Here is a 27,693-nt window from a genome sequence, read left to right as displayed (position 1 = left end):
TGGGAGCTGGGACCAGGAAAAGAAGGAAGCCAAAAGAGAATGATTTCCACAGGGGATGGAGCGAGTAGGCAAATACGTGCAGGACAACAGGAGCCATGTTTCTCACTATCAGAGAAAGAAGGTATAAATACGGAAAGGGCCACTTTCCCCATAAATACCTATATAGATACATTCGGTAATAAAACAGATCCAAGAGTGCACATACGGAACCTAAGATGGCGGCTAGGTGAGACAGGGCAAAAAAAACACCTCCGTGAAAAATACTAGATAAAAGCCAGAAAGTGACCCAGAACACCAGTTCCGGTGATGCACCAGCCGGAAAAGGTCCCCTAAATCCACAGGGACCGTGCATTTGGTGAAACCGGGAGTCTGCATCCTGAAATGAGTAAGCCGGCAGAAAGTCTGGCGGCCGTGCTGCGGTGTGGGGAAACCATGGGTTGGCGTTTGGAGACGGACTAGTTCTTTTTCAAAAAAACAAAACAAAACAAAACAAAAACCGGGAGCGGGTGCAGATACAGTAGTGAGACCACACAGTGAAGTACGGCAGGAGCGGGCTATAGCCAACGCTTCGGTGTCTGGCGTGGAGGATACCCTTCCCACACCCGCTGCTGATTGTCTCGGGACCAGGGGGACAGAGGGGAGCCAAAAGGAGAAAGAAACCAAGCCCCTTGCAGCCATTTCCCTGGCGGGCTGGAGACACTCCTGCCCGGGGACGGAGCCACAGCCCAGAGCCGCACCAAGAGTGCTTCCCAACGCATCATGCACATGCCACAATATTGGCTATGGACAGTGGCCTTTAGTGTACCCACAGCTAGTTGTCCTGGAGCTGGGACAGTGGAGCTGTGCGAAAAGGGGGAAATTAACATGCCCCATTCAACCATCTTTAAAGTAGGCTGGGAATGCCCCTGCACAGCCCAGCGACCCAGGGCTTCCCTGGAGGCCAGTGAGCACTTGTGACGTGGTACAGCCTTCCCTCAGCAGAGGTCCTGGAAGAGCATGGCTGGGAAGGGGGACCCACTCGGAAATCCCAGGGACCCTACACCAATACCAAGGACTTGTGGGTCAGTGGCAGATACAATATGTGACAAGACTGAAATGAAGGCTTAGACTCTTGCAACACCCTTAAATCTCTGGGAACACCTGGGAGGTTTGATTATTAAAGCTGCCCTGCCTCCCTAACCACCAAGACACACGTCCCACATTCAGGGCGGACAGCACCAACAACACACCCAAACTGAGTGCACCAATTGAACACCACAAGAATCACAAAGACAAAGTTGGGGAGAGCTGACTTGAGGGAAACAGGTGACTCGCAGATGCCATCTGCTGGCTAGTTAGAGAAAGTATATGCCACCAAGCTGTAGATCTGACAAATCAGAGATCGGGATTTTTTAAATCCAGAAAGAACCCTATCAAGTAAAGCAAATGCCAAGAGGCCAAAAACAACAGAAAACTTTAAAGAATATGATTAAACCACATGATATGGATAACCCTAACCCAAACACCCAAATCAAAAGATCAGAAGAGACAAAGTACTTGGTGCAATTAATCAAAGACCTAAAGTCAAACAATGAGGGCATGGCACAGGACATAAAGGGCATAAAGAAGACCCTAGAAGAGCATAAAGAAGAAACTGCAAAAGTAAATTAAAAAAAACAGATGATCTTATGGAAATAAAAGAAACTGTTGGCCAAATTAAAAAGACCTGGATACTCATAATACAAGATTAGAGGAACCTGAACAACGACTCAGCATCCTTGACAACCACAGAATGGAAAATGAAAGAACAAAAGAAAGAATGAGGAAAAAAATCGAAAAAATCGAAAAGGATCTCAGGGATACGATAAAATAAAACGTCCAAATATAAGATTCATTGGTGTCTCAGAAGGGGAAGAGAAGGGTAAAGGTCTAGAAAGAGTATTCAAAGAAATTGTTTGCGAAAAATTCCCAAACCTTCTACACAATATAAATACACAAAGCATAAATGCCCAGCAAACTCCAAATAGAATAAATCCAAATAAACCCACTCTGAGACATATTCTGATCAGACTGTCAAATAGTGAAGAGAAGGAGCAAGTTCTGAAAGCAGCAAGAGAAAAGCAATTCACTACATACAAAGGAAACAACATAAGACTAAGTAGTGACTACTCAGCAGCCACTATGGAGGTGAGAAGGCAGTGGCATGACATATTAAAAATTCTGAGAAAAAAAATTCCAACCAGGAATACTTTATCCAGCAAAGCTCTCCTTCAAATTTGAGGGAGAGCTTAAATTTTTCACAGACAAACAAATACTGAGAGATTTTGCTAATAAAAGACCTGCCCTACTTCAGATACTAAAGGGAGCCCTACTGACAGAGAAACAAAGAAAGGAGAGAGAGATATAGAAAAATTTAACAGACACATATAGAACATTACATCCCAAATCACCAGGACACACATTCTTCTTTAGTGATCACGGATCTTTCTCCAGAATAGACCATATGCTGGGACATAAAACAAGCCTCAATAAATATGAAAAAAAAACAACAACCCACAATTGAATATACTCAAAAGCACATTCTCTGACCACAATGGAATACAAATAGAAGTCAATAATTTTTTATTTGTAACTCCACTATTTACTTCCTACAGGATATATACATAGACTCTAATGACAAATCAGTGGTTTTGGACTCAATGTAAAATACGTAATTTTTGACAAAAACTACATAAAGGTGGGGGAATGGAGGAGTATAGGAACATAGTTTATGTGTCCTGTTGAAATTAAGTTGGTATCAAAGAAAAACAAAATTGTTATAGATTTAAGAGCTTAAATTTAAGCCCCATGGTAAACACAAAGAAATAATCAGAGAATATGACCACAGAGATGAAAAGTAGAGTATGGGGTATGAGAAGTGGGGGAAGGGGCGATGGGGAGTTAAGAAATGAGTGTAGGGCTGCTGTTTGGGGTGAAGGGAAATTTCTAGTAATGGATGGTGGGAAGGTGATAGCATTACAACATACTAAATGTGATTAATCCCACTAATGGAATGCTAGGGAGGGGTTGGAATGGGAAGATTTAGGCTGTATATATGTTTCCACAATTGAAAAAAAAAAGAAAGAAAAAGACAATCTAACTAGGCAATGACAATTAAATGCCAAGGATGATCCTGGATAGGATCTGAGGATGGAGGAGAGGAGGCTCAAAGGGACACAGTTGGGATATAAGGAAAAAAAAAAAGGAAATATAGAATGTAAGCTTTGTATCAATGTTGAATTTCTTGAACTTCTTAGCTGCGCTTAATGGGATTGCATAAAAGAATGTTCTTGTTCATGGGAATTGTATATGTGAATTATATTGTTTGTTCAAGGACGTCTACAGCTCATATGTTCAGAAGACAGAGCAATAGATGATGGATGATAGGGAGGGAGGTAGAGAGGGAAAGAAAGAAATGGTGGTGTGACAGGATGTTAAAGTTGGTGGATCAGGGTATCTGGGGAGGGGGTTGAGGTATGCTGGAGTTCTGTGTATGGGTTTTGTATTGTTTTTGCAACTGTTTCTGGAAGTTTGAATTTATTTCAAAATAAAATTTAAAAAAAAAGAGTGCACATATATGTGGAGGTATATATATAAATAGACACACACATACACAAATTTCCTATCTTTGCACACTGAGAAAGCCTGGGGCAACAACACCCCAGTAGAAAATAAATATATCCAGTACCCAGATCTTGGTTTCTAAATACTGTTCTCTACCAAAAGGGATCAGGGCTCCCTGGAGAAATGTCTGACTCCAGCACTTGGGCAGCAAGACTACAAGACAAAATTGTAATATTGTACAGGAAGTAAGATGTATTCCAAGAATTATGGGGACATGTCAAAAAGATGCAGAAACCAGCCAGAGTGGGGCTCCCATTGGCAAATCAGGAACAATTTGAGCATCAAAATAAATAATAATAGTAATGGGCTATAATGCATAAATAAAATAGGAAAAAAAATAGGAATTCATGAATTCATACTGATATAAATAAATGAACAAATGGGAAGAAGAGAAAGCACTTCCTTTTAAAATAATGCCACGTAATAAATGTAGAAAACCACCATTTGGCAATCATCATAATTATAACTGATTCAAGCAAGAATCATCAATGGGTGCTTAAACTAGTAGGTAAAAGGTGATGAGCAACAGGACCTTTACATAGTCTCAGAGTATTAATTACAAAGAGAAAAATACTTACCAGCTGAACATCAGGTTCAACATGTTGCTGTATAGCTCTAAGGAAAGCAGCTGGATTTTCTTGTACTTTTATGCTACATAAAAAGATTAATTTTGAAGCAATATAATTTCCTTTTTAGTATCACATAATCATATGGCATTAGAAATAATACAAATGCATTTCCATAACAGAGTAATAATTTTAGGAATAAGTCATTAGAGAAAAATGTAAAACTTTAAGGTCTAAAATTGTTTCTCCTATTATAGGACATGCCAAAAACATTTAATAATCATTTTTATTAGCTTAAAAAGTAGTTTGGTGGAAAATGAAATTTTCTCAAGTGTACAGAATTCCTACAATTAATAATTCTGTTATTCAAAATGTGGTTGAAAGTGAACTTGTGAAATCACAAGTCTTATAATATCAAGTGTCTGAAATAGGGCTCCAGTTAAACCAGGATTAAGATTTCTGTAATACTGAAGCTACATGGGGATTTTCAAATAAAATTTTCAATAACCATCAGGTTAAGAAGACCAAGACAGTCAGCTAACCTACATGATTCACACAAAAGATTTTCTTTCCTTAGTGGCATGGCAGCTTTCTTGGAGTCTGGAATGTCTAGCTAACTACCTTAAATCAGTCAGTCAGTGAGTCCTTATCCATCATCTACTGGACTAACAAATTAGGCAGCAAGGGCTGCAGAAAATAATTTCCACACACTGATGTATAAATCTAGTTTCTTTGTGTAAAATCGGGCTATCTCCTGCATCTGTGACTGGACTGTCCCGGTGCCCAGTGGCCTTTTAAAACTTGCCCAGCAGATGGCAGGACAACTATCTCCTGATGGCTGATTCTTACTGAGCTCCTTGAACAACCTGCCTCATTGTTTAAACCACACGATTGTGACTTTTCCAATTCAATCTCTTGCCTGAAGATTCAGCCACTATCTTGCTGTCCATTCCTTCTAAAATCATCAGGCAAATATTTTAGATGAGAGAAGCCTTGCATAGAAATCAAACAGATTAATGGATCTTCAGGGGAACAAAAGGATGAAATAAAACGTTGGCTTTCAAATAAAACAGGCCAAGAACAGAACATGGGCATTTGCTCCCGGAATGTGGGTGATAAAGAACCTTTGATGCCAGCCTCGAGTCATATGACTGTGACTTCTTTTGTTAGTCTTTTCTTGTTTTATTAGTTTGTGGTTTAAAAGAAATTACAACAGGTGAAACTCAAACCAGGCGATTCGTTAAGAGATTTGATAAGAAGAGAATTCTAAATTATGGTGTAAAAAGAGACCTCTGGAATATCTGTGGTTTTCAACAACACTTGCACTGCTGTGTAATTAATTAGTAACTATGTGTTAAAGAATAACTTCCCACATTCCCAATTAGGACATTTGCACCTCCACGGTCACCTCCACGGTAAGAAAGAAAAAGATGCTTTCTAAGCATATCAAGTTTAATAAAGTGAGGTGTGACCAACTTTATGGCTTGTCTAAAGCAAAACAGTATTAATTTTGAGTGTTCGTGTATGTTTGTGTCCCTTACTAAACTGAAAGCAATTTAACTTTCTCATCCTTAGCAACTGGCATAGTATTTAGCATACAGTAGATATTCAGTTAATGTTCAAAGAACAGATGAATGACCTTGGTTTTATCAGAAAACCAATTAAATGATGAATTTTATGCTATATTAACAGAACCAGAAAAGTTTATTTCAGCTCTATTTTTACACTAAATTTTAATGCATAAAATCTATCAAATGAATCAGGAAATGCAACTCATAATTTTTAATATCCCATTAGCTGTTAAGTTTTATAAATAACTGATATGAGAGTTAAGAAGAAACACTGAAGAGGAAATGTATGGATTTATTAAGGATTTATACCCCAGCTTTTACTAAAAAGATTTTGAGGTAATGATACTATTGTCTAAGAACTGTGAAAAAAGTTTTAAAAAGACCAACAAAATATATTTTAACTTTATAAAAATTTAATCATTACAAGTCCTATCTACTTACAACTATTTCTTTGGAGTTTTATATTAGGAAATTTTACTGAGATAAGCTTTTGTGGAGACATCAGCCAATATATTCTACCTTCTAACCAAACCAAATTAAGACATGGAAAAAAAAAATTGGGGATGATTTTCAGCACATTCTCACATTTTGGGGTAGCCCACATTGAATCCCATGGAACTTCCAACTCTTCTCAAGCAGTTCAGAAAGCTCTCGTTCACATTTTCAGCTCTGTTACTACAAATAATTAACCATTTATTCAAAGACTGGGCACTTAAAATCTTGCAAGTTCGCATATCCTTGGACCAATCAGCAGGAGACATTGGTTGACACTGAGAAAAATGATGATGATGAAAATGATTAAACGAATTCATTCAGACAACAATTAAATAAACACAGGGTCAAGATGGCCCAAGTATGTCATCTCACAACTATTTAGTACAGTTTGCTATTCATGGTCTTAAATTGTAAATGTTTAAAATCACGGAATCTGACTTTCGTCCAGGAGGCCCTGCACTTCAATTCCTCACTGTACTCATGAAGAACAAGGCTCAGAGAAGTGGACCAACATGCCCAAGGTCAGCAGACATGGGCGCTGCATATCTAACAGAATACGTATGCTTGCTGGCAGTGGAGGCATCTATGTGTTAGCCCAGGTCTGCCCCAACTGGTTGCATTACCTTGGGCAAGTCCCTTTACCTCATGCACCCCCAACGTGTACAAAGAAGGTGTCTGGTTCAAAGATCTCTGAGGTGCCCTTGGTAGCACTGAGAATCTATGACTTCTAATATGCAGACCGTCCAATTTGGTCTCTTTACTTTACATATCTAGACATGTCAAATAGAAAGTGCAGTTGAGAATATGCTAGAAGTAGTTAAGTCTAGGAGCAGGGAAGGAAGAGGCCAGGATGCAGGCTCATTTCTCAGTCTTGGAAGGTCCACGTGACCAGGAAAATCAAGCTCCCTGCACTGAAAGGAAGGGACTTTATACTGCTCATCAACCCTCCTCTTTTATTTACCCTTGGTGTGGCTAGCAGGGAAGAGCGACTGTTGGAATTAAAAGAGACTGAAACTGTAGCCTAATTCTAGCTACTCAAAGTGTTGTCTATGGACCAGAGTATGGGCATCACCCGAGCGCTTGTTGGAAATGCAGAGTCCTGGGTCCCATCCCACACCTACTGAATGGGAATCTGCAAGTTAACATGTTGCCCAGATGATTCGTAGGCACATTAATGTTTAAGATGCATTCCAATCCCCTTATTTACAGACTCAAAAGCTGGGCAAAGAGAAGTCATGGAGCCAGGTAGCACAATGACAAGCTTAGAATACTGGTCTCCTGGCGCTGCAGCAGAAGCACTTTACACCAGGCCCTCTGACTTCCAATCACCAACCGTCTTCACAATGCCTTGTCAATTGGTGGCTGGGCTAGGACTCGGTTCCTAGAGGCTGCCTTAGCCTGAGAACGAGGTGGGAGCTAAGGTTCATTATATTCCACTATAGACCAAATGAAGAAAGCCATAGGCCTCTCACCCACAACATTTCTACCTTATGGAGGGTGGGAGGAGACCCAAGACAATGTCCCCAAGAGACACGCTGTGGCCTGTGAACCTCTGGTGTACTCAGTTCCTAGGACCCAATTTTGGAAAAGTAGAGTTGGTCAAGAAGTCAGTAAGGGGGGGGGGGACGGGTTCTCCACTGTAGGTCCCCCTCTCCCATGGGGACCTGTTTCCAAGCCAAAAAATGCAACAAAAAGCGCTGACAAACTTGACTTTGCCTGTAGAGATGATGGAAACAGTTCATTTTAAGTGTTTTCCATCCCACTTCACCTATGGAATTGAAACTGAGCTTCCTTTCAGTGTCCCCCAACCAAGATCCTTAAAGGCCTTGCTTTTTAGCACTTTAAAAAGTTTTGGGTTTTTTGTTTGTTTGTTTTTAAAAGTAATTTTTTCTCAGCTTTCCAATAAGTGTTTCAGTGATTTGGAGAGATAAGCAAAAGAAGGGATTAAAAAAAATCCTCATTCTGCCAATATGAAACATTTATCCTTCAGTTATATTCATGTAGCAAGTTGCTTTGTTATATCAAATAAAGGCAAGAAGAGAACTTTCAAAAATGAAGTGAAATGCAACTAGTTTAAAAAGTGGGCAAAACAGAAGGGAAAGGTAGAAGGCAATGCACAATTTTTGCATGAAATAGACTTGTTTCTTCAACTGAAGCCCGGAAGAGGCAATGACTTGGCCCTGCAGCCTCTGGTATGCCTCTCTCCCCAAGGGATGGGTTCCATGCAAATTTCCTCATTTTTCTGCCAAATGAGCAGCATTTTACTTTGGACGATTAACAGGCATAATGGACACAGCCACTAAATAAACAACTCTGGTATTATGAAATACACCTGCTAACAGAATTTTCTCAAATACTATGGTTTGTTTTTTTTTTTTTTAATGACGTAAGTGTAGGACAAAACCCAATATAGGTGGGCATGTTTTAATTGTTTAAATGTTTGCTGTATCATTTTCTAGTGCATTTAAAATCCGATACTACACCACACTGACAAACATAAATCATGTCTGCTGGGTGCCACTAACCCAAGCAAGTACACTCTGATTGAAAAGGAAATCAGAGGGGACCTCGAGGCTTGGGACAAAGGGAGGGCAGGAACACAGCTACAGAGAAACCAGATGAATATAACAAGCCCACTAGTCACTCTGGTAAATAATCAAGCTGACACTTATTCAAGTAAATACTTTTAAATGAAAATACAATCACAGCACTTACGATGTGGTCTTGCATTATTATTTTTTCTGAAGGCACAACACGTCCAGTCAGAGACATCTGGCATCCAAAATGTAGCCCCCAAGTCTCTAGCTCAAAACGAGCATCCTTGTTTCTGTTGATAGAATTGAGTTAAAATGATTTAAGTGCTTATTTTTTTTAATTGAGATTGTTCACATACCATACAATTACCCAAGATCCAAAGTGTACAATCAATTGTTCATGGTACCATTATACAGCTGTGTATCCATCACCACAATTAAATTTTTTTTTTAATTTTTAGAACATTTTCAATACTCCAAAAAAGAAATAAAGACAAAAAAAGGAAACTCAAATCCTCCCATGCCTCTAACTAGCCCCACTCCACTACTGACTCATAGTATTGGTATAGCACATTTGTTACTGTTGATGAATGTTAAAATACTACTAACTGTAGTTTACAGTTTGCAATATATTTTTTCTCTATATACCCCTCTATTATTAACTTCTAGTTATAGTGTCATACATTTGTTCTAGTTCATGAAAGAGATTTCTAATATTTGTACAGTTAATCACGGACACTGCCCACCACAGGATTCACTGTTTTATACATTCCCATATTGTAACCTTCAACTTTCCTTCTGGTGACAAACGTGACTCTGAGCTTACCCTTTCCACCACATTCACACACCATTCAGCACTGTCAGTTATTCTCATGACATGCTACCATCACCTCTGTTCATTTCCAAACATGTAAGTTCACCTAGTTGAACATTCTGCTCATAACAAGCAACCACTCCCCATTCTTTAGCCTTGTTCTATATCCTGGTAACTTATATTTCATGTCCATTAGTTTACATATTATAATTAGTTCATATCAGTGAGACCCTGCAATATGTGTCCTTATGTGTCTGACTTATTTCACTCAATATAGTACCCTCAAGGTTTCCTCATGAACCCATTTTTTAAAGATGGTTTTGTTCACATACCATACATTCTGTCCTAAGTAAATAATCGATGGTTCCCTGTATAGTCACATATTTATGTATTCATCACCATCACCACTATCTATATAAGGACATACCCATTTCTTCCACAAAGAAGGAGGAAGAGTCAAAGAAGGTAAAAGAGACAAAAGAAAAAGAAAAAAAGAAAGAAAAAAACACAAACATGACAGCTAGGAAGCAACAAAAGGAAAGATAGCATTAAACTAAAGTAGAATCAAGAGTCAGACAACATCACCAATATCAAGAGTCCCATACCCCTCCCTTATGTCCCCCTATTATATGCCTTAGCTTTGGTATACTGCCTTTGTTACATTAAAGGAAGAATACAATGCTTCTGTAATTATACTCTCTAGTTTGCATTGATTGTATTTTTCTCCCAATCCCACCCTATTTTTAACACCTTGCAAGGTTGACATTCATTTGTTCTCCCTCATTTGTTCTTCCACAAAGAAGGAGGAAGACTCAAAGAAGGTAGAGAAACAAAAGAAAAAGAAAAAAATTACAGCTAAAAAGCAACAAAAGGAAAGACAGAATTAAACTGAAGTACAATAAAGGAGTCAGACAACATCCCCAATGCCAAGAGTCCCATACCCCTCCCTTATATCTCCCTCTTACAGGCATTTAGCTTTGGTATACTGCCTTTGTATAAAGCTTTGGTATATTGCCTTTGGAAGCAAAAGACAGTTTCTGTTAACTATAGTCTCTAGTTTGCATTGATTGTATTTTTCCCTAATACCACCCCATTTTTATTACTTTGCAAGGTTGACATTCAGTTGTTCTTCCTCATGTAAAAACATATTTGTACATTTTATCACAATTGTTGAGCACTCTAGATTTCACTGAGTTATACAGTCCCAGTCATTATCTTTCCTCTTTCCTTCTGGTGTCCCACATGCCCCTAACCTTCCTCTTTCAACCATACTCACAGTCATCTTCGTTCACTGGACTTACATTACTGTGCTACCATCACCCAAAATTGTGTTCCAAACCTCTCACTCCTGTCTTTTCCTATCTGTCTGTAGTGCTCCCTTTAGCATTTCCTATAGAGCAGGTATCTTGTTCACAAACTCTCTCATTGTTTGTCAGAGAATATTTTAAGCTCTCCCTCGTACCTGACGCACAGTTTTGCCGAATATAGAATTCTTGGTTGGCGGTTTTTCTCTATGTCTTAAATACATCACACCACTTCCTTCTTGCCTCCATGGTTTCTACTGAGAAATCTGCACATAGTCTTGCCAAGCTTCCTTTGCATGTGATGGATCACTTTTTCTCTTGCTGCATTCAGGATTCTCTGTCTTTGACGTCTGATAATCTGATTATCAAGTGTCTTGGCATAGGACTATTCAGATCTATTCTGTTTGGGGTACACTGCACATCTTGGATCTGTAATTTTATGTCTTTCATAAGAGATGGGGAATTTTCATTGATTATTTCTTCTATTATTGCTTCTGCCCCTTTTCCCTTTTCTTCTCCTTCTGGGACACCCATGATACATACATTCATGCATTTCATGTTGTCATTCAATTCCCTAAGACATTGCTCATATTCTTCCATTCTTTTCCCTATCTGTTCGTGTGTAGGATCTCAGGCGTCTTGTTCTCCAGTTCCTGAGTGTTTTCTTCTGCCTCTTGAGATCTGCTGCTGTATGTCTCCATTGTGTCTTTCATCTCTTACGTTGTGCCTTTCATTTCCATAGATTCTTCCAGTGTTTTTACAAACTTTCAATTTCTACCTTATGTTGGCCCAGTGTTTTCATTATATATGCCTCATAACTCTTTTGCCATATCTTCCCTAAACTTTTTGAATTTATTTAGCATTAGTTGTTTAAATTCCTGTATCTCAGTTGAAGTGTAAGTTTGTTCCTTTGACTGGGCCATAACTTCATTTTTGTAGTTTAGGTTGTAGTTTTCTGTTGTCTAGGCATCTGGTTTCCGTGGTTACCCCAACCACGTTTTCCCAAACTGGAATGGGCTCAGATCTCAGAAGGGGGCAATATTCAGTATGAGGTTTCCCTGAGGGTGTGTCTTAGAATATTGACAAACCCTGTGAGGCCTCTAGCCACTGTGCTTTTCCTAACCTGCCCAGCAGGTGGCACCTGTCAGCCTGTAGCTCCTGACTGGTGTAAGGAGGTTTGGCCCACTTAGTTTCTGTTTTGGCTGTTTTCCCCCAGGCTCTGGGGTCTGGTTCTCAATGGGAAGCTGGCAGTAGGGCTCAGCACCACCTCCTTCCTCTTAGGGAAGATACGCCCCCTAGGGAGTGATCATCAGCATTTAAACAGGTCCTTTGACTCTCTGACTCTGCAATCTCTACCATTCTCTGGGTCCGAGCGCTGTGAACTGAAAATGGATGCGACTTTCTTCACTGAGCCGCCCAGGTTGAGAAAGAGGAAAAGGGACAGAAAGCCCCACTTCAGGGCCAGCCCATGGTCCCCCCAGCTTCACCCGCTGGCCAGAGATAGTACCTGGTCCTCTGGACTCCCCCTCCTGGGACAGAGAAGTCCTCTGGCTCTTTAAGGTCAGTCATCACTAAAAGCCTGTCTGCTTGTTGGGGATTTGTAGCTTGTATTGAGCAGTCTACGTCTGTTAATTAAAACCCCAGTTGGAGGTGGACTGAGGTATATTCACTTGTTCAGAGGGGCTACTCTCTATCACAGTAAGGTTTTGAAGTTTGGGCTGCCATTGGGAGAGGAGGCTCCTGGCTCATGTCCACAGTTTGTACTTAAGAGATTTTATGCTGCGACCTCAGGCATTCTTCCCAATCTAGGTTGGTATACAATGTGTGGACAGTCATGTTTATCCTCCAGCAGTTATTCCAGATTGTTTACTAATTGGTCCTGGTTGTTTATTAGTTGTTCCAGGGGAACTAATTAACTTCCACTCTTCTCTATGCCACCATCTTCTTGGCCCCCTGAAGTGCTTATTTTTTAAAGAATGTAATCATTAGTGACATAATTATAACTTACTAATTCAGGGGTTGATTTTTTGTTTGTTTTCTTTAAGGGTTCCTAGCTTCTGTATTCACCTTTTTTTCCTCCTCTATTTTCCTATTCTTCAGCACACCCACAAGATAATTCTTAATTGTTTTTGACCAATTCCTTTCATGCATAAGACAATATAATTCTCAAAAGAATTATGGGAAGATTGTACCCACTGAGCTCTGCGGGAATGGGAAAAGGCTTCCAGTGTAGCACAGTGGTTAGAAAAACTGGCCTTAGAGCCAGAAAGACACGAGTGTAAGTCCTGGCTCCAACATTTAATAATATGAGACCTTGGGCAAACTGTTTAATCTTTTTTAAGCTCTGGTTTCCATAGTGGAAAATAAAGGGATAATAAAGGTAGCTACTTCATAGGGTTAATTTAAAGATTAACTATGACAATACACATAAAGTACTTAGCACGGTGCCTGCCACGTGCTAAATGCTCAACTAATATGAGATCTTATCTCTCCCATTAATGAACATGCTGAGATAGAAATTATTTTGGAGTCTCTGGATATGAAGAGACCTTCTGGGAATACCTGAATTTGTTAGCTTAGGGGTGCAAGGAGGATGACAGAGGTAAGGAGAGTAAGGACTTAAGCTTCAGGAAGAGTCATAGGACATAGAGTAATAGGAAAACTATGAGAAGAATATTAGTATTAGCAATAACTACAATACTTTATATTTGTGTACTACTTTAAGTTGATAAGTTGAACTTTAATCATAATTTATGCTTTAGTTCATTGAGTTATGATACATGATAATCTCTACCGAGCTGTGAAGTCCTTGAGGGCAGCAGCCTTAGGACCTTGTCCACTGGCCTCTATTGCAGTGCCCAGCTCACAGCAAGCCAGTGAGCACACAGGACACTGGGTCTATGCTCCAGTTCCCTTATTAAAGTTCCACCTCTCTCTTCAGGAAAGCTGAAACCTCTTTACCACTGTCTTGCCGTAACAACTCTTTATTTCCATCTATTAATGTTATGTCTGGTCTAGTCACATTAAATACTCTGAATAAATTGTTTTGCTTCAGGTATTGCCTGCCCTAGATGAGATGAGTGAGGCAATCACTGGTCAGGAAATTGGGTGAGGTAAGTGGAATTACTGAAAATCGGCAAAGGTGTCAGGAGGACTAACCCACAGCTTGGCTTCAGGGGAGAGAATCGGGAAATAAAGTAGGCATATGTCTGGGGGATGTCCAGAGCAAATGAACCCATAAAATGGAAAACTATGACACCACCAGCTTGATGATAAGGATGTACACTTATCATATGGAATGGTTCAGAAAAATCTTTATGTGAAAAAAGCAAGTTACAAAACCCAACGTACAGTACTATGCCATTTTCCTAAAAAAAAAAAAAAAAAAAAAAAAATTATATTCATTAGAAAATATCTGAAAGAGTATAAACCATTAATTTGATTCATTCAATTATTAACCAAATATTTTCTAGTATACATATACAGACTTCTTATTTTTACTTAGAAAAATTTCCAAATTGCTCTGTGAGTAAGTATTGCTGGGAAAAAAAAGCTTTTTAAAGAAAAAAGAGCATACTACAACAACACCATCCAAAAGAAATATAATGGAAGCCACATATGAATTTTTAAATTTCCTAATAGCCACATGAAAAAAAAGTAAGAAGTAACAGATGGAATTATTTTAAATAATATGCATCCTTTAATCCAATATATCCAAAGTATTATCATTTCAACCTGGGGCACCAACCACATTTCTAGTGCCCAAAACCAATAGGGCTGGACTGGACTGGACAATGCAGTTGTAGAAGTTCAGAAGAGAGAACCAGGGAGAAGCTCGATTTTCCCATTACAGGCTACAATGTCATAAGTGAGGACAGGAAGGCAGTCCGACAGTAAGATGGACTGAATCATAGGAGCACAGAGGTATTCCCAAGTTTATGGTTTTTTTAATGTTCAGTGTGTTGAGGACATTATATTAAGATCTGAGTATCACTGACCCTGAAGAGTGGGAGCCTGAGGTATTCAAATAGTACTTTTAAAAAAATTACAAAATTTCCTTGACTCAAAATTTTATCCAGAGCCTCAGTTAGGAAACAGATGAAAGGAGAGCTAACTGAATGGGGTGGTATGCCTCCCAGGCTGGCCTCCACCACCTCCTTTCCACCCAGTACCTCTCACACAATTCAAAAACGGCCTGCTCTACTTACACTTGTGCCCCAGAGTCACCCCCAGAGAACCTCCTTTGTTGCTCAGATGTGGCCTCTCTCTCTCTCTCTCTCTCTCAGCCAACACGCAGGTGAACTCACTGCCCTCCCCCCGACGTGGGACCCGACTCCCAGGGGTGTAAAACTCCCTGGCAACGCAGAACATGACTCCTGGGGATGAATCTGGATCCGGCATCGTGGGACTGAGAAAATATTCTTCATCAAAAGGGGATGTGAAATGAAACAAAATAAAGTTTCTGTACCTGAGAGACTTCAAATGGAGCCGAGAGGTCATTCTGGAGATTATTACTAATGAATTATATAAATATTCCTTTTTAGTTTCTAGTGTATTGAATAGATGGAAGGGAATAACTAAATCTGTTGAACTGTAATCCAGCAGAATTGATTCTTGATGATGATTGTATAACTATATAGCTTTTATTGTGTGACCGTGTGATTGTGAAAACCTTGCGAATGACACTCCCCTTATCCAGTGTATGGGCAGATGAGTAATAAAATAAAGACAAAAATATATATAAATAATGGGGGGGGTGGGGAGTATAGAAATGTTTGGGGTGTTCTTTTTTATTTTTATTTATTTCTTTATTTTGGAGTAATGAAAATGTTCTAAAATTGATTGTGGTGATGAATATACAATGATATGATGATACCGTGAGCTACTGATTATATACTTTAGATGGATGTTATGGTGTTTGAATACATCTCAATAAAATTGCATTTAAAAAAGCATATACAAAAGGAGAGGCTAGGCCTCCCTATGGTTGTGCCTAAGAGCCTCCTCCCGAATGCCTCTTTGTTGCTCAGATGTGGCCCTGTCTCTCTAGCTAAGCCAACTTGAAAGGTGAAATCACTGCCCTCCCCCCTACGTGGGATCAGACACCCAGGGGAGTGAATCTCCCTGGCAACGTGGAATACGACTCCCAGGGAGGAATGTAGACCTGGCATCGTGGGACGGAGAACATCTTCTTGACCAAAAGGGGGATGTGAAAGGAAATGAAATAAGCTTCAGTGGCAGAGAGATTCCAAAAGGAGCCGAGAGGTCACTCTGGTGGGCACTCTTATGCACACTTTAGACAACCCTTTTTAGGTTCTAAAGAATTGGGGTAGCTGGTGGTGGATACCTGAAACTATCAAACTACAACCCAGAACCCATGAATCTTGAAGACAGTTGTATAAAAATGTAGCTTATGAGGGGTGACAATGGGATTGGGAAAGCCATAAGGACCACACTCCACTTTGTCTAGTTTATGGATGGATGAGTAGAAAAATAGGGGAAGGAAACAAACAGACAAAGGTACCCAGTGTTCTTTTTTACTTCAATTGCTCTTTTTCACTCTAATTATTATTCTTGTTATTTTTGTGTGTGTGCTAATGAAGGTGTCAGGGATTGATTTGGGTGATGAATGTACCACTATGTAATGGTACTGTAAACAATCGAAAGTACGATTTGTTTTGTATGACTGCGTGGTATGTGAATATATCTCAATAAAATGAAGATTAAAAAAAAATAAAATAAAAATAAAAATATATATATAGGTACCTTTGGAAAAAAAAAAAAAATGCTTGCCACCTGGTAGTAAAGTACTCAACAAATAGCATCTATTATTATTTATATTGTTAATATTATTAAATCACTTGGAAATTGTTTGGAAAAAAAAGAAAAGAAAAAAAAAAAAGCATATACAAACTAAACAACAACAACAACAAAACAAAAATGGCTTGCTCTGGATCAATAAGAGTGAGATGGTTACAACAAGAGGCGTTATAGGGAACATGCAATTTTATAAACTAAGCCTTAGGCAGGGTACATGCTGGTCCACAAAAGGCATCCTGCCCACCCTAGTACCTCTGGATATTGTCAGCAAGCCTGGCCAGGCGCTGCTGCCTGCCCAAAGGGCTGAGACGCGTTTCTTCAGCCAGAGCCTTCATCAGTTGGAAATCAGAGGTTGCCTGGCCAGTCAACCCTACAAAGGCAATCAGAAACAAAGTGAAAAAGATGAACAGCATACTGTGTCATTCCCAGCCCATCTCTGGCACACTTTCAGGTTTTCACTTGAAGTGAATCAGATTCACCATCTGGGTAGCATGTGTGTGTGTGCAAGCTACGTATATCATTTCAAATGTTCTAGTAGCCACATTTTAAAAAGTAAAAAAGAAACAGGTGAAATTATTTAAAATAGCATTTATTATTTCAACCAATATATCCAAAGTACTATTTTCAACATGCATTTCAACATGCAATCAATATAGAAAATTTATTGAGTTTCCTCTCTTTTTTTCATACTAAGCCTTTGAAACCCAGTGTCTAGTTTCACACATCTCATTCAGACCTTCGGTCACACCTGCCACATTTCACATGCTCAGCTGACTCATGTGGCTGGTGGCTACAGTATGTATGTGCAGATCTAGAAAATGAGAATACCACTAACAAATGAGCACTGCTCTCCTCAAGGATTACATCTTTATTAATCTTTCTAATCGCAAAATAAACACAAGCACATAATAACTGATTCCAGCAATGCAAAAGGGTCAAAAATAGAAAGTCCCCTCTTCTTACTTTCACCCTGTCAATCTAATGACATTATGAAAAGCACTCTAGACAGTGATGCAGATGCATAGTGAGGATTAAATTCTGGATGCTCATGCAAAAAGAAAATAACGATCATTTTGGCACCATGCAAACAAGGTTAATAATATGCCTGAAGAAAATCAACATGATACCACTTTCTACGCTACAGAAATTTAACAAATGGAAAAGAGCAGTTTGCTTTGAGGAACATATTTGGGGGCCTATTTTACATCAAAGTAACAAAAGGAATCCTCAAGATAAAGGAAATAGATCACTGCTAATGTGCCAAGCAATTTCCAAAGGGCACGCTCTCCTCCCACTTGTCTCTACTAGCATTTACAGATTCTTTGAGCAGATGACTTACTTAAAGGATCTGCCCTCCCTGGGTGAAGTTAATGCTCTGGCACTCTGCTCACTTGAGGAGTTTCTGTGCACTGCTAGGGACCCCCTGTGGCTCAGGAGCCTGGCAGGGTTATAAAACATAAACATTACCTGTCAGAAAACAGAGCTCAGGTATGAGGTGGGCAATCCGAGGCTCAGCGCTGTCATTTCTCCTGTTTTTCAACAGACTAACAAGCACTGGCTGATTCAGGTCAGACAAAGTAATATCATATTGCTAGAAAATGCAAGATTAATGAGGGACAAGTTAATATGGAAAAACTGCGAAGTGAGCATCCTTGCTTATAAGCAACAAGGTAATGCCAAAGTGTACTGCATAAACAAATCTTCTCAACGAAGGGAAACATCCCATGGTTATCTGCTCATGTCTACTTCCTTCCCAGGACCTATCTTTGACCTGAGGGCTAGTTTTATAATTTTAATCATTATCTCTTACAGTGCAACATCATCTACCTTTTTCTTTTAGCTTTTAAATCATCTCCCTGCCCTCTTCTGGGTTTCATCCAGATTTATAAAAGGCTCCAGTTGACTCTAAGTATCGCAATGGCACTCGATGTCAGCCTTCCCCTGAGGACTGAGGGGCTGTCACTTGCCTGACTGACTTTAAGCCTCTTTCCTCATTTGGATACTATCTAAACACAAGTGCAAGGCAGAGGTTATACTGAGTCAACATCAGGTTTCCCAAAAGAGCATGAATGTCCTTAACGTCCAGGACAGTATGATGCTATAGGGAAGCATCTGAAGTCTGACAGATGTAAATTTGATTGCCGGCTCAAATCTTGGACTTACTCACTTGGACTAGGGGAAGTTACTTAACCTCCCTAAGACTCAACTTTCCTTATCTAATGAAATGAGGTTATTAGGCACCTAGAAGTATCCTACATAAGCCACTAACACAGTGCCGAGTTTATAATAAGTCCTTGGCAATTGTTAGTTCCTCCTCCGACCTGATCCTTTTTAAATTTGAATTTCAACATTCTCACCTTGCCAAAAATTCATTTACCTTCCAACAGCAAAGTTTCCAATTAATATTCATTTCCAGCATAATTCACTCAACACTAATGACAGAACAATTATAATTTTTAAAATGCCTGGGCACTATGCAACAATGACATCAATGATTATAATTAAGCAAGAAATGAGAGTTCCTCCATTTCAAGGAAGACTTTAGTTACCAAAATAAAAATTTAGGAATTGCATTTTAAAGTGGTGACTGCAAGTAATACTTTGGCTTAAAATGTAGAGAAATGTTTATCCAGCGAAAAAAATTTATATGTGATTTCATTAATTCAGTACACACCTGGTACTTACCATGTTCCAGGAACTGTAGTGGATACAAAGATAAGAGGCACAGTTCCTGGCTTTACAGATTGCTACTTTATCCACAAAGCAAGGAGGGGAGAACCACAAATAAAGGTTTGCTAAGCATTTCTATTTTTTCTCATTTAATCTTAACAAATGAGAAACACATAATCATCTCTCCCTTCAGAGATGAGGAAACACCGTGAGAAATTAAATAACTTACCCAAGGCCCCATAACTGGAAATTATACGGGGAGGATTCATCCCTTAAGGCTTGGGAACCCATGCTTGTTAAACCACTCAGAACTCGATCTCTGAGCTGTGGGGGTTTAGTGAAACAATTTATAGCTGGTAAATCAGGGAAGGCTTCATGAAGGAGGTAGAGTCCGAGAGGAGTTTAAAGAAAATATGGGCATATGAACATAGGGTCTTCTATGTCCCAGATTACAGCTCAAGCAAACCTCAGACATATTCCAGGAAGAGGGTATTCTGTTTAGCTGGAGCATGGCCAAGAACTCTACCCTGTAAGCTGCTGTCTTAAGATAAATTTTACTCTTTTCCTTTGGTCCAATTTTCTTAGTGCTTGAAAATATTTTTTCAGAAGATAAAACAGAGAAATATAAAGATCAGTCTCAGGATGTCTTCCACTTTGAAAATTGACAATATAACAGTTTAGTGTTGCTTTCTGGAAACAGAAAGGAAGACATTCTAGAAATTGGCACAATTTTTGTCCGCCCCACCCCCCACCCCCCAATTACAGTATGTATGCAGTGTACTACAACTCATTACAAAAAAGTGAGTGGGATTTTACCACAGTTTCCTTTTCAGAATGTCATATGTCCTAAAATAAATCTGTTGAACTAAAAGCAAAGTGAATCATGCAGGAAAGAAACACAAATGTTTAATAAATTTTGGTTTTAATGAACAAACACTTATGGCACACATTTTCTTATGCACAAGATGCTTTGCAAGGCACTGGGTGCCAAGAATTAGTCAAACACCATCCCTGTTCCACAAGGAACACATGATCTAGAAACAATGTGACAAGTGATACAGGTGCTTAGAGAAAAGAACAGCTACAGCAAAATCAGACAAGACCTCACAAATGAGATGTCATTTGACCCTGAAGCTAGGATTTCACCTGGTAGTTTGAAGGAAAAATGCAGTGAGGCATTTTGCAGATGTCTAGTGTAATAAGCAAAAGCTAAGGAACATCTAGTGGCTAGTGCAGGGACTGGCGGGTGGTAACAGCCATGGGCGATGAGACTAAAAGGTGGGATGGGGCCAAACTGTGATGCTAGAGATGAAGAATGGAAAGGTGGGGGGAAGGAGGGGCAAGGTTTCCTTCTCCCGGTGCTCCCCATGTGCAGGGGCCAGGCTAACTGTTCTGCATGCACTGTCACAGTCAGCGCTTACAGGGCACAGTAAGGTAGGTCTACAAACTGCCTTTACAGACAACACTCCAGGTGTAGTGATTTGCCCAAGCTACACAGCTAATGCCGGGACCGTCCTACTCCAAAGCTTATGTTCTGAACTACATTTCTGAGCAGCATTTCAGAAAACTCTCTCTGGTGGCAATGAGGAGTGGGAAGAAGGTTGGGGCAAGGAGGCCTTAAGAGGTGGCCGCAATACTCCAGGGGAGAAACGATGAGGTCCTGCGTTAATTCAGTGGTAACGGGGCTGGGGAGAGGGAGGGGGTGGGTTCCAAAGAGAATTCCAGGATGGAGAAGGCGAATGTCCTGTTGGTTGACAACTGAATGAGTAGGTGAGGGTGAAGAAGAGGAAAGCAGAAAAATGATTCCCTAACCAAGCATTCCCAAGGAGAAACAGAAAGAAAGAGACAATGAATTCAGTTTGAAATGCCTGCAGGATATTCATGCAAATGTATTCTGAAAATGGAGATGAGAATGTAATTTAGGAATGAGGGCAAGGCAGAAAAAAAAACAACTACATTTGAGTGGTTTTAGAACAAGAAGTAAAGATCCCCGTATGAAGAAACCATGGTGAGTAACAGCTTGTAACATTTGGGGGAAAGAGAGAGGAAACATCAAAAGAGACTAAGAAAGAACAACCTGAAACTGAGCAGAGACTCACAGGGATGTTCCCCAGGGTCCAGGAGGAGAACCGCTCAAGCAGGTAGGAGTGGCCACCCAAAGCCACTCAGAACGAGAACAGTAACTGAATTTGACCTTTATAGAGCTATTTCCATGGCAGCAGGGTCAGAAACCAGACTGCTGAGGCTTCAGGGAACTGAAGAAGTTCATGAAACTAGTGCAGGTGATTTTTTGAAGAAGTAAGCGAGTGAGGAAAAAGGAAACAATTTCTCTTGAAAGTGTAGAAAGACCAAGGTAGGGGTTTTGCCTATGTTTGTTTTTTCAAAGCACCTGTGAGATTTCAGAGCCTTGAATATAATTGTACTTGGAAGAGAAGGAGCCTCCAAAAGGCACTGAAGATGGAAGAGAGGGGGAGGGGGCCTGAACCTTGTAAATCGAGCTCCCAGAGGCTGTGGGGGATTCATTCAATCAATGTTTACTAACTGCTACATGCAAGGCATTGTGCTAGACCTGGGAATCCAGAAAAAGAGCTCAAGGCACACCCTTAAGAGCTCTAAGTCCAGGAGGGAGCCAGGCCATCCTTGCCCTGCCATGACAGATGCCTGGATGCAGCTAAGTGCAGGGAAGGGTGCCCTGGTGAAAAGGTCAGGGAGCTCTAAGATTTCACAGCTGAGTATTGAAGGGTGTTCAAAGTTTGGCTGTGAAGGGGTTCAGGAAGGGAAGCAATGCACACAGGGAGTGACCCTGTCAAGGAACTACAAAAGCAGAGTACAGCAGGGCAGACCAAGGGAACCTGGGAGCGGCCAGAGATAAGCTCAAAAGACAGGGAGCGGCCAGATCACAAAGGGCCTTGCAAGATCTGCTAAGGTTTTGCTCCTACAGCAACAGGGAAATATTTTGAAGCAGGGAAGTGACATTATCAGATATGCTGTTTAGGAGATCACTCAGACTACAGGAAGAAGGACAAAAGACGACAAGATGAGGGTCTGAGCCAAGTCAGGAATGGGTGAAAGGGAATGGAGAAGTGACAAATCAGAGAATTAGACTCAGCCTATCCAGGGCACTTGCTGGTTTAGGAAAGGAATAGGGAGACTTCTCTCAGCTAAGAGGAAAGGAGATAAGGAAGAAGAGGGTAAAAATGTGTATGTAAATAGGTATATACTTTTTTTCTTAAAAATCTGGTTTTTCTTCCTTTACTGTTTTACAAATGATTCAAAATGATATGAGGTAGGACTGGTATAAATATCAAATTTGCAATTATTAAGCTTGGGTTAAAATTCTTGAATCGTGATGGCAGCATAGAGAGGAGTGGAAGCTAAGTAGTCCCCCTGGAACAACTACAAAAAACCAGAAACAACTAGTAAATAATCCAGAATAACTGCGGGGGGACAAACGAGACCATCCATTCATCATACACCAACCTGAATTGGAGGAATGCCCAAGAACACAGCATAAAATCTGTAAGTAAAACCTGCGGAACCAGGTCGTGAGACCCCTTCCCCCATAGCCCGAGCTGCGGAGCCGCGTGGTGCCAGAGAGAAGCTCTCTCCCAGCAAGCGAATACAGCTCAGCTGAGCTCCAACTGGGGTTTTAAGTAGCGAGTGTGAACTGCTCACTACAGGTACGCAGCCCCAAAAAACAGACAGAGGCTTTGGGTGACGACTGACCTGGGGGAGCCGGAGGGTTGCCTTGGACTGGGTCTGAAGGGGACTATCTGTTTCTTTTTTGGCTCAGTGGAGAAAGCCCCAGTCATTTTCAGTTTCCAGGGCTGTGACTCTGGGAAGGGTGGAGACAGCACAAGCAGAGAGCGAGACCATTGAAATGCTAATGACCTCCACCTGAGGGGTCTGTCTTCTCTAGGAGGAAAGGGGTGGGGCCCTTTCCATTCAGAACCAGACTCCAGAGCCTGGGGGAACATGGCCACACCTCCTCACACCAGTCAAGAATTATAGACTAACAGGCGTCACCTGCTGGGCAGAAAAGCACAGTGACTCGAGGCATCAAAGGGTGGAGCAATTTTCTAAGACACACCCTCAGGGAAACCAGATACTGGATATTTCTTCCCTCTGGGACCTGAGCCTGTTCTGGTCTGGGAAAACCTGATTTGGATAACCAAGGAAACCATGCCTAGACAACAGAAAATTACAACCTACACTAAGAAAAACAAAGTTATGGCCCAGTCAAAGGAACAAATGTACACTTCAACTGAGATACAGGAATTTAAACAACTAATGCTAAATCAAATCAAAAAGTTTAGAGAAGATATTGCAAAAGAGATAGAGGCTGTAAAGGAAACACTGGGCATATATACAGCAGAAATCAAAAGTTCAAAAAACCTACTAGTAGAATCTATGGAAATGAAAGGCACAACACAAGAGATGAAAGACACAATGGAAACATAAAACAGCAGATCTCAAGAGGCAGAAGAAAACACTCAGGAACTGGAGAACAAAACACCTGAAAGCCTACATGCAAAGGAGCAGATGGAGAAAAGAATGAAAAAATATGAGCAACGTCTCCGGGAATTCAAGGATGAAACAAAAGTACAATAATGTACATATCATTGGTGTCCCAGAAGGAGAAGAGAAGGGAAAGGGAGCAGAAACAATAATAGAGGAAATAATCAATGAAAATTTCCCATCTCTTATGAAAGACATAAAATTACAGATCCAAGAAGCGCAGCGTACTCCAAACAGAACAGATATGAATAGACCTACGCCAAGACACTTAATAATCAGATTATCAAATGTCAAAGACAAAGAGAATCCTGAAAGCAGCAAGAGAGAAGCGATCCATTACATACAAAGGAAGCTTAATAAGACTATGTGCGGATCTCTCAGCAGAAACCATGGAGGCAAGAAGGAAGTGGTGGGATATATTTAAGATACTGAAAGAGAAAAACCACCAACCAAGAATCCTGTATCCAGCAAAGCTGTCCTTCAAATATGAGGGAGAGCTCAAAATATTTTCTGACAAACAGACAATGAGAGACTTTGTGAACAAGACACCTGCCCTACAGGAAATACTAAAGGGAGCACTACAGGGTGATAGAAAACAGGAGTGCGTGGTTTGGAACACAATTTTGGGAGATGGTAGCACAACAATGTAAGTACACTGAACGAAGGTAACTACGAATACGGTTGAGAGAGGAAGGTGGGGAAAATGTGAGACACCACAAGAAAGGAGGAAAGATAAAGACTGGGGCTGTGTAACTTGGTGAAATCTATAGTATTCAACAATTGTGATAAAATGTACAAATATGTTCTTTTACGAGGGAGAACAAGTAAATGTCAACCTTGCAAGGTGTTAAAAATGGGGAGGCATTGGGGGAGGGATGCAATCAACATAAACTAGAGACTGTAACTAATAGAATCACTGTATTATGCTTCCTTTAATGTAACAAAGGTGATATACCAAGGTAAATGCAGATAAGAGGGGGGGATAGGGGAGGCATGTTAGACACTTGACATTGGTGGTATTGTCTGATTCTTTATTCTACTTTGATTTAAGGTTATTTTTCCTTTTGCTGCTTCCTAGCTGTCATTTCTTTTTCCTCTTTCTTTTGCCTCTCTACCTTCTTTGACTCTCCCTCCTGCCTTGTGGAAGAAATGTAGATGCCCTTATATAGATAGTGGTGAAGGTGGTGAGCACATAAATGTATGACCATGCAGAGAACTATCGATTATTTACTTGGGATGGACTGTATGGTGAGTGAACAAAACCATATTAAAAAAAAATGGGTTGATGACAAAACCTCGAGGGCAATATACTGAGTGAAATAAGCCAGACACATAAGGACAATTATTGCAGGGTCTCACTGATAGGAATTAATTATAATATGTAAACTCATAGACATGAAATATAAGGTACCAAGATAAAGCACGAGGCTTAAGAATGGGGAGTGGTTGCTTAGTATGAGCAGAATGTTCAATTAGGATGAACTTAAATGTTTGGAAATGAACAGGGGTGTTGGTAGCAAGATGTGAGAATAACTAACAGCGCTGAATGGTGTGTGAATGAGGTGGAAAGGGGAAGCTCAGAGTCATATATCTCACCAGAAGGAAAGTTGGAGGTCAAAAGATGGGAATGTATAAAACTGAATCCTATGGTAGGCAATGTCCATGATCAACTGTACAAATACTAGAAATCACTTCCATGAACAAGAACAAATGTATGACAATACAATTAGAAGTTAATAATAGAGGGGCATATAGGGAAGAACTATATACCTATTACAAACTATATACTACAGTTAGTAGTATTTCAACCTTTTTTCATAAACAGTAACAAATGTACTATATCAATACTACGAGTCAACAATTGAGGGGGGTTGGTTAGGGATAGGGGAGGATTAGAGTTTCCTTTTCTTTTTTTCTTGTCTGGAGTAATGAAAAGTTCCTAAAAATTGAACAAAAATTAAGTGTGATGGATGCACAGCTGTATGAGGGTACCCAGGGGCAAGTGATTGTACGCTTTGGATCTTTGGATAATTGTATGGTATCTGAACAATCTCAATAAAAATGAAAAAAAAATGAAAAAAAAATTCTTGAATTGTTTGTAATTAACTGATACAAATTTCCTTCCCCATAATTCTAAACATCTTCAGTTCCAGTGATTAGGACACTTGCATTGCCTCCTTTTAAGTGACTTGGTTTTTTGTTTTTTAATTATTAGAGAAGTTGTGGGTTTAATGAGCAATCATGCATAAAATACAGGATTCCCATATACCACCCTATTATTAACACCTTACATTGGTGTGGTACATATCTTACAATTGATGAAACTGTAACTGAGAAATTAATAATTAGCAAATTAAGATGCTGAATCATTATATAGATGCCATTTCTTACTTCCTAGAATATTACAGAATAGCCACAAATACCTGAAATTACTGAACTGTAACCCAGCTGCCTTGATCTCTGACAATGATCATATAACTATACAGCCTTTATCTTGTGACGGTACAGGGAGGTTTAGTGACTTGCCTAAGGTCACAAAGCTAGTGTCAGAGGCAAGATTCAAACCCAGTCCAAGCTCGGACCTGCCATGCTTTGCTGCATCTTGGTTACAACAGGGTGACTTTGAGGGCAGAGGGGAGCGATGAGTAAATGAGATTTCACTCCAGCTTTCATTTTTCGTACCTGCTGATAGTAATCCACATAGGTGATCTCAGTGCCATCCCGCTTCTGAAAGGTGTGCGTGGGCTTCACTGACCAGTCAATGTCATCAATGCGATAGGTTTTGTTATTGTATCTGGTAAATACAAGAAATCTTTAAAATACTTTTTAATTCCAAATCATACAAGATAAACAGCTATTTCACCAAACTTTTAATTCAAAGTATAAGATATTTCAGGAATTATGAAAGCCAAAACACAAGAAGGAAGAGTCACATTATTTTTTATGAGCAGCTCTTATGTGAGAAGAGCATAAACTAACTCATGGTCACAGGCAGACCTCCAGGTTCCAACAAAACCAGTGGGAACGTCTTTAGACCGTATTCTGTTTTTCCCACTGATAGACACTGTAACTTCAGGTGAATCTTCCTTTAAAGTTCAAAGGCTGAAGCATTACTCAAAGACCTCCCAATGAGCTTCTGGTGTCATTCCCAGATAGTTTTCTGACAAGGTTAATCAACCACGCAATTGTGGTATAATACTTAACCTCCTGTCAAGCGCTGGCCCTGGACAAAAATGTGAAGCAGATACGGGAAGAACATTCTCAGCTCCTTCTCCCCCTCAGCCCAGTGGAATGTGGAATGACCTGCTCATGCTGCCCCAGCCCTCAGGACACAGACCTCCCTGGCAGGATTCTCCAAGGCTCTTTGGACCTTCCAAGGTGACCTGTAAGGAACAGATCAACCAACCAACAAGGACCATGACAGGAGGATAAGAGGGTGGCCTTGTTATCCCAGCTAAAGTAGAATTCAACGAATCCCATCTGTCTGCCATATAATCCAGAAAAATCAACTTTAACTGGGAATTCCAAGTCAGTCCCCTAAAGGAAGTATTCCTGGGCTAGCAGCAGTATATGGGGAGCTTTTTAGTACTCAGAAGTCACCTAATGCACCTGTGTTTAATGTGCACTGAGGGAGAACTACATCTCCAAACCCAGAGGCTTGCAAAGAAGGAAGATGTGGTCCCAGCCTTAAAGACTGAGACATGGCTCTAACGTTCTGTCCCGTAACCTAACAGAATGAAACAGTTTTACACAGGTGAC

At 40.2% G+C, this 27,693-nt stretch overlaps 1 protein-coding gene across 1 annotated transcript in view; it reads right to left on the bottom strand.

The window, feature by feature from the left end:
• The window catches only part of PIWIL4 (piwi like RNA-mediated gene silencing 4), a 51,429-nt gene that overhangs the window by 7,265 nt on the left and 16,471 nt on the right, over nt 1-27,693 (bottom strand). The window contains exons 8-13 of the mRNA XM_037840023.1: nt 26,617-26,728; nt 18,214-18,337; nt 16,999-17,116; nt 8,990-9,101; nt 6,365-6,549; nt 4,221-4,293 (exon numbers count right to left, since the gene is read on the bottom strand). Of these exons, the coding sequence (XP_037695951.1) occupies nt 4,221-4,293; nt 6,365-6,549; nt 8,990-9,101; nt 16,999-17,116; nt 18,214-18,337; nt 26,617-26,728 (724 nt within the window). The remainder of the gene's footprint in view (nt 1-4,220; nt 4,294-6,364; nt 6,550-8,989; nt 9,102-16,998; nt 17,117-18,213; nt 18,338-26,616; nt 26,729-27,693) is intronic.

The sequence above is a fragment of the Choloepus didactylus genome, chromosome 6 (assembly GCF_015220235.1).
Source record: "Choloepus didactylus isolate mChoDid1 chromosome 6, mChoDid1.pri, whole genome shotgun sequence".
NCBI classification, from domain to species: Eukaryota; Metazoa; Chordata; class Mammalia; order Pilosa; family Megalonychidae; genus Choloepus; species Choloepus didactylus.
This window is presented reverse-complemented; position numbering and strand designations above follow the sequence as displayed.